This window comes from Orycteropus afer, unplaced genomic scaffold, assembly GCF_000298275.1.
Source record: "Orycteropus afer afer isolate SDZICR_OR568_19922 unplaced genomic scaffold, OryAfe1.0 scaffold00498, whole genome shotgun sequence".
NCBI classification, from domain to species: Eukaryota; Metazoa; Chordata; class Mammalia; order Tubulidentata; family Orycteropodidae; genus Orycteropus; species Orycteropus afer.
Genome location: NW_006922085.1, coordinates 1,326,815 through 1,334,745, shown reverse-complemented (window position 1 = coordinate 1,334,745; position 7,931 = coordinate 1,326,815). Strand labels below are relative to the sequence as shown.

Sequence of the window (7,931 nt, the reverse complement as noted above, 5' to 3'; positions counted from 1 at the left end):
AGGTCTCTGGCTGAAGACAAAATTTTGTAGTTGTTAGATGCCGTGGAGTGGACTCAGACTTATGGGAACTTTATATACAACAGAAGGAAATGCTGCCAGGTTCTGCGTCACGGGAGTTGATTAAAATCTAGTCTCAGGGTTTCTCACACTCGACCCTGCGTTTACTTCGATCAGGACAACCCCCAAGGCCCGAATGGGGCACCCGAGAGGTCGTGGAGCCCACGACCTGATGTGAAATCACCAGGCTACAGAGAAATTCAGAAAGCAGAGTAGACGCAACGACCAGCCTGCAGGTCGGGAAAAGGGACTGCTTCTTCTCCCACGCCCGGCCACTCTTTCGGCTTCCTCCCACGCTCACAGCGCGTTGCGGTAAAGAGAAGGCGGGCGCGTGGGGTGGGGAGAAAAGGAAGAGGCGGGCAGGGCGCGAGGGCTACGGCGCGAGGCGTGGCTTGGGCGCATGCACGTGCGTGCGTGCGTGGGCGCGGCCCGCTGCACGCCGTGCGCGAGGCGGATGTCCGGGCCGGCTGGGCCGGGGGCGCGGATGAGATGGCGCAAGGCGGAGGCTGCCGTGAGCGACCGGATACGGAGACCCAGAAATCTGAGCTCGGGGCCTTGATGAGGACCACGCTCCAACGGGGGGCGCAGTGGTGAGCTATGGGCCCGCCCTTCTGTCGAACAGAGCCGGGCGTCGGAGCCCTGGCCCGCAGGCCAGGCCCCTCTATCCCTCGGCTTGGGGAGGAGCCGAGTGTGGGCGGTGTCTGGTGACCCTGAGAGGGTGGCCTGAACCCCGCCCCTCGGGAGAGGAATTCTGAGATCAGTTCTCGGAAAGTGCGGCGGGACTGAGGTTCATCCCGGCCTCTTTGGAGCCGCAGGGGGCGGGTCCGCCGGGGGCAAGGACTTCAGGATGGGGAGGAAGGGGAGTATTCGCAGGGTTCATGATGGTGGGGAGAGCCCAACCATCGAGGACTTGCCATGTGACCTTGGGCGAAGACGTCCACCCTTCTTAGACGCTGGTTCCTTATTGTTAACCAGGGTAGTAATTCTTGGCCCACCGCCCTTACTAGGTTGAAACGAGGATTAGGAGTGGATACTCTGTAAACTGCAGAACAGATGTCAGGGTCAGAAGCTGAACAAATGTCTTGTGAGCTCCAGGTTATTTTGGTAACAAACGTGAAAAATAATTGTGGCAGCAATATTTTGGAGTGGAAGAAGGAGGGTAGCTGAGAGCTTGGAGCTAGATAGGAGATTAAAAGTCCTCAATTTAGACGAACGCGGCTGAGACATAGGTTTCTTAATAAAATATTCAGTAGTTATCTTCCATAAGTGGAGAGATTCGTGGATGATGTTACTGTATAGGAATAGAAAACGGTTTAGACTTTGCATTGAATAAAATTGAACTTGTATCTTTAAGAAACAATGATGGTGGTGATAATGTCATTTATATTGACAGGGGAATTGAGCTGGGAAGACAAACATGGGGGTTAAGAGGAGTTTAAATACAGCTTTACAGAGTTCATCTTGAGCTTGCCAGGCTGTGAAAGGCACGGCAAGCAGAAGCACTTGTGGAAATTACCTTGCATGGGGGTGATATGTGAAGAAGAATACTTGGCATTAGCTGGGGGAGTTTAAGATAGACTAAAATCACACGCAGGTATGCAAAGGGTATTGTTCAAGGGCTTTGGGGAGAGAAGAACAGTTAAAAGTTTGGATGTATCTGTGGATCCTTGGCCTCTTGGAAGCTACGTGATCATCTCCAAGGTTTGTTGCTTATAAAATTTGAAGGACTAAAGAATGCTTGTGATTTATTGCCCCACAGAGGTTTCTCCTGTGTTAATCATAAAAATAGTACTTTTGAAATACAACTAGATTTGCTTATTTTTCTTAAGTATAAAAAGCAGTGAGTTATGTGAAATGCAACTTAATGATTTTTGATAATATGAACATACCTAGCTGCTAATTTTATGTATATGTATGTTTATATATATGTATATACTTATTATGTATATAGGTATACAAATATGTGTGTATATGCACGTGCACATATACACACCATTTTAATGGATATTAGAGGAAATCATTTATTGCAGTCTAATCAGATGACATCAAGGAAGTAAGAAAAGGAAGAGTAGGCATTAGGTGCACTTCACATTTTTGATACTTGTTTTGTTCACAATGAAAGTCTGAAGTAGGTGGGGCTGTTATCCCAGTTTCAGAAATAAAATCAGTTTAGTGCTGTTCACATCAAGCAAACCAGTATGACCACAAATCAAAACCCACTGCCATCAAGTCGATTCCAACTCGTAGCAGCCCTCTTTGGGTGTGGGAGGCAGTATATCTTTAAGAAGTAGATTGCCCTGTCTTCCTTCCGTGCAGTGACTGGTGGGTTTGAACTGCCAACCTTCTGATTAGCAGTCAAATGTCTTACACATTATGCCACCAGAGGTCCTTTTTCTGGATAAGGACCTGTATAGATACCATTATGAAATTGTTATGTATCGTCAAGTTGGACCCGACTCATTGTGACCCCTCCTTGGGTTTCCGAGGCAGGATCACTACGGAAGTAGATTGCCCAGCCTTCCTTCCAAGGAGTGGTTGGTGGATTTGAACTGCCAGCCTTCTGGTTAGCAGTCAAGTACCTTAGGTACTACACTACCAGAGCTCCCCATTATGAAATTAATGACCTGGTTATTCTCAGACAGTAATTTACCTATAGAAAGACTTCATTTACATAAACATTTTGAAGCCAATCATTTCCTTCCATCCATTCTTTTCAGCACTCAGTTTACGTAATGGACACCTGCTCTGGGCCAAGCCCTCTGCTATGTTAGGCCTGGACATGCTCCTGTTCTTGAGAGTGTTTTTTCTAATGGGGATCACGGGTTACCCAAGAAGAAAGGCCATAAAAGAATAGGGAACTAGGCATAGAAACTTGTAATTTCAGTTTTCTACCACAGTAAATTTTTGTCTGTCTCTAGGTATCTTATTGACAGTCGGTGGTTCAAGCAGTGGAAGAAGTATGTGGGCTTCGACAGCTGGGATATGTACAACGTGGGTGAACACAACTTGTTTCCTGGCCCGATAGATAACTCCGGACTTTTTTCAGGTGTTGTATCTTGTTGCTTTTGTAGCTGAAATGTCTGCCACTCAGGCAGTGAACGTTTTTCCCTAATGTGGAGTTTCCTAGTATGAGGAGATAGAAATAAGTGATTGTGATTTGTGTCTATAGCAGAAGTCTGCAGAAATTCTCAGGGAGTTGAACTATTTTTTTCCCCTAAATTAACTCCTTTAACAAGAGCATGCTTCTAGCATTTTAAATATCACTCTCTTTGTTTTTTACAAATTAGCTTTCCTAGTGATTTCAGCTTTTAGATTGATATATGGGATGGAAAGAAATAGGATATCATTTTGAAATTGCATTTGGAATGTGAAACTTGGAAACCAGAATTTTCTGTGTTATCTTTGCAGTAGAACAAATAGTAGACTGTTGACACTTGTTAAGGATTCCTGTGATGGCTGTATTTGTCATAGAAGTAGTGTAAAGAGAGGTAGAAGGTCAGTAACTTAAGACTACATTCACCTCCCAGTGGGTACTGTGGAAAAAGTGATGTATGACACACCTGAGCTTGGCTTGCACCTGTAGATTCATAAAGGCCACAGAGTTGGCTTTTCCTGGGCTTTGCTCTGCCTGCGTTTAGGCTTAGTCACAGGCAGTACAGAGGTAATCTGTTGGGCTTTTCCCAGAATCAGGGCAGCAGGAAGGCAGACACCATACGTGAGGCTTGATCCAAGTACCTAACACTAATCTGTGTGTTTTTAAAAATGAGCAACACATTAAGATTATGAAACAAAATGTGTATAAATTGTTGAGTGGGAAACCAGTTTAGTCTGTAACCTTTTCACCCAAATCGCAACACTTCAGGTCAGACCTTATTTTAGGGTTGGTCAAAATGACACAATAAACAGTATCATTTGCTTTATTTCCTGATGAGTCCCTATGGTGGCACTGTACCATGAAGTTGCCCCAACAGTTAGGAAGCATTGCATTATGTTTGCACTTTGCCCTTTGCCTCTTTTTTTTGAAAAGGAGAAATGTTAAGTTTTTAATGGTAATAGTGATGAGAAGGACCCTCAGAGGGCTTTTTGCATTGCCTTCAGCTAAGGGAAAGCATTCCTTCTGTGGTCCCCCAATTTGATGTCACCTGGCTTTAACTTGAAATGTCTGCTGTGTGCTAGGGAGGTGAGAAGCACATTCCATTCAAACCCTGGAACTTTCCTGGTGCAGGAATGACCTCTCTCTGGTAGAAGAGGTTCTTTCCCTTAGTTCCTAGACTCTTAGTCATCTGTCCAGCTGCCGTCTACCTAGGGTTATGGGTGTGGCCCAGAATAGATTCTTGGAAGCATGGGAGGGAGGAGGAAGAGTATCCTTGCTCATGTTGACTGCAAAGCACACCCTTTCTCATTTCCACCCGTGCTTCTGTGTGTCAGCTGGTTATGTGTGCTAAGACCAAGGCTTAGCTCTCAGCTTCCCCCTTTAATTTACCTTCCATTAAAAAAATCTATGGAGAGTAAATCCTCATTTCAAAGCACTTTTGTGACTTTTTAGCATATGCTCTTGGACTGATCCAGTTTTGAGTAAAAATAGTGACCTACATTGAAAAGTACAGTTGTTCCCTGCCCTTATTCTATGGCATCATAGGAATGACATCTTTGGGAAAATTGTCACTGAGCCACAGAGGGAGAAGAGTCTTGTAGAACTGATGTAGTTGGGGTTGATGGGGCTGAAAGCTGTTGATTTCTTTCCTGGACTTAACAGTTTCTGGCTAATGTTTGAAATAATATGGAGAGCCACATTTATGTGGTGGTTAGTATTAGAAATGAATAAAATATAGCCCCCAAGTAAGACAATGGGAGCTCTGGTAGCATAGTGGCTAAGGCACTTGACTGTTAACCAGAAGGCTGGTGGTTCAAATCCACCAGCCACTCCTTGGAAGGAAGATGGGGCAATCTACTTCTGTAGTGATACTGCCTCGGAAACCCAAGGAAGGGTCGCTATGAGTCGGGGCCGACTCAACGGCACATGACAACAACAAGAAGTAAGACAATAAGTGAATGACTTTTATGAAAAGTTGTAATTTATATATCAGAAAAACTTTTGAATTTAGTTGTTAGTTTTGTTGTTTTAAATTTGGAAGCTCTTGTCTAAAGCAGGCTGAGGAGTACTACCCTCAGACTAATCTTCTGTTCCTAAACAAAAAAGGCCTGATCTGTCATTATTTATAATGATGCCTTAGTTGCCGTTGAAAGTAGTTGAGTCATTAACGAGGAGGATTCACCTTGATAATCTCTCTTTATTTTTCAAACCACACACATATACACACCTCTATCTGTCCTCACTTTGGTGGTCATGTCCCTGGAATTTTCCAAACCCATAAGCTACCACAGCACTCTGTATTTACCTCTCTTTAATTGTCCATAGGGTATTTATTTATTTTTTAATTACAGTGAGATAGATATAAAACAGTCATTTACCATTGTAACCATTTTTACATGTTTAATTCAGTGACATTAATTACATTTACCATGTTGTGTAACCACCACAACTGTCGGTTTCTAATTTTTTTCATCACTCCAAACAGAAATGTTGTACCCATTAAGCAATACCACCCTATCTCCCCCTCCTTCCTGCCCCTGGTAACTACTTACAAACTTTGGTCTCCATGCATTTATGCGTTCTAGATATTTCATATAAATGAGATGATAGAATATTTGTCCTTTTGTGACTGACCTATTTCATGCAACATAATGTTTTCAAGGTTCATCCATTTTGTGGCATATATCAGAACCTCATTTTTCTTTATGGCTGAGCAGTATTCCATTGTATGGGTATACTACATTTTATTTATACCTTGGCATTCTTTTTCCTCAAAACTATTGAGTTCCTTTCTTTTTTCTTTGGAAATGAGAGAAGCAGAGGTGGGCCAGGTCAGAAACCTGTCCCCGAGGAGTGCCAGAAGACCTGATGGGATGGAAATTGGTGGCAGAAGAGGTGGAAAACCCTGATCACCTTGTGTATACCATGTGTGTGTATGTGTATTCAGTCATTCACTAATTCATTTATTTATTCATTCTTTCTTTTTAAAAAACAATTTTTTATTTTTTTTTGCCTTGATTCCAGATGAGTTGCACTACTGTGCAAAAATACCACTGTGGGTATTTTTTGCTTCCCTAATTTTGTGGCTCCCACTGCTCCAGGAGTGTGTGCTGATTGACACAGATTTGTCAGGGATGCTTCATTGGTGGGAAGAGATCAATGTTCTCTTGGTCCAGTCCCTTGGTCCTCCCTGGAGGTAGTATTTTTCAGAACATAGATGTCCAGTTCAGATCCCAGTGCATGTTATCTCTCTAGTGGGTGTAAGATGAATGGGTAGCACATTAAATACATTCTCCCTCCACAGGGGATTGTTCACTTGGGCTTTGATTTGGAGTATATAAAACTAAGAATTCTCGATGATTCAGCATATCATTTGTTTGCTTTCTTAGTGTATCTTTCAAGGGAATACCATACTGACTTTAATATAATAATTGTTAAGGAGAATAGTCTGGTGAATATTCATAACAGTTTTAATTGTGGAATCTGGAAGCTCTTTGGAAATATAAATTGAAGTTTTTCTTTTTCACACCTTCCCTCACAGTTGTAGAAGAAATACAGATCCCTCATGAAATGTTCAGGAAACATGAGTATGGATAAGGGACAGTCAGGTCTGCTTTTTCCTATGGCCACTGACATAATTTTAGAGTTTGGGCTGTTTTCCTTTTTTAGATCCTGAGAGTCAGACCTTGAAAGAACATCTAATTGATGAACTGGACTATGTATTGGTTCCAACTGAGGCCTGGAATAAGTTACTGAACTGGTATGGCTGTGTTGAAGGCCAGCAGCCCATCGTCAGAAAAGTGAGTATGTGAATTGACACTCCTGCTTAGGGTGCTCCTCAGGGGCCACTGGTGTTCATTTCTTAGGGAATGGAACGAACATGAGTTCCAGATGGACATGTTGTGTCTGGTTGTCAGGGAGTTATGGTTGTGAGTGATTGTGAGTGAGACTGCTCAATAAACATGTTATGGTGAGTGGCTTCCAAACATCAGTGCTGCCCAGTGGTGTGGGATGTGTCCAGTGGTGCCATGAGAGCACTTTCTGGAAAACTCTGTGGGAGAAAGTTGGGGTATATGGTCATAGAGTGATTTATTGCTTCTTGCTTCTTGTTTTGGTACTTTTGAGAAACTCAAAAGACAGGCATTCAGACAAGATTAGCCTGTTGAGGGAAATCTGGCCCTGGGACAGAAACCCAGATTGTGAACCTCCCTGGTAGACGGGACCACCCCTCTGACTCTCATGGTTAATTTGCTTTTTCCGCTGGAGGGGAAGTCATAGGCACCTGCGTACTTGCTGGTAGACATTGAGTAAATTTCTTGTTCTGCTGTGTACATAGTTGGACAGAGCTGCAGTCCTGATAACACGCATTCGAGGGTTATTCAAGTTCAGAGCTACCTTTTTCTCCAGCTTGAAACCCGAGACTCTGAGAAGGTTTAGCCTTCACAAGGTTAGGGGCATGCCAGCCTCCTGCAGACATCCCCTTAGTGTCCATGGTGCTGTCATGTGGGAGCACTACACTCTAGCCCTCAAAGTCAGAGAACCCTATGAGGATCATGATTCCTGAGATGAATGGCCACATCCCTGATGTGTAGTGTGATATTAGCTTTGGCTTATGGGCTTATAGCTCCTCCTTCCTGATGATTATTTCTCAGTTGACGAGTTAATTAGCTTTTGAAGTTTGGGTAATGACCATCTGGTGGCTGGCTGAGTGCTGTGTTATGGATATGAAAGGTTATTCTTCTTTACAGTCAGGCATAGTGTTTTTTTTTTTTTTTTTTAG

The 7,931-nt window shown here is 43.4% G+C and overlaps 1 protein-coding gene across 1 annotated transcript in view; it reads left to right on the top strand.

The window, feature by feature from the left end:
* The first annotated feature begins 546 nt into the window (after positions 1–546).
* USP4 (ubiquitin specific peptidase 4) overlaps positions 547–7,931 on the top strand; it is a 68,783-nt gene continuing 61,398 nt past the window's right edge. The window contains exons 1-3 of the mRNA XM_042782890.1: positions 547–647; positions 2,976–3,103; positions 6,821–6,951. Of these exons, the coding sequence (XP_042638824.1) occupies positions 547–647; positions 2,976–3,103; positions 6,821–6,951 (360 nt within the window). The remainder of the gene's footprint in view (positions 648–2,975; positions 3,104–6,820; positions 6,952–7,931) is intronic.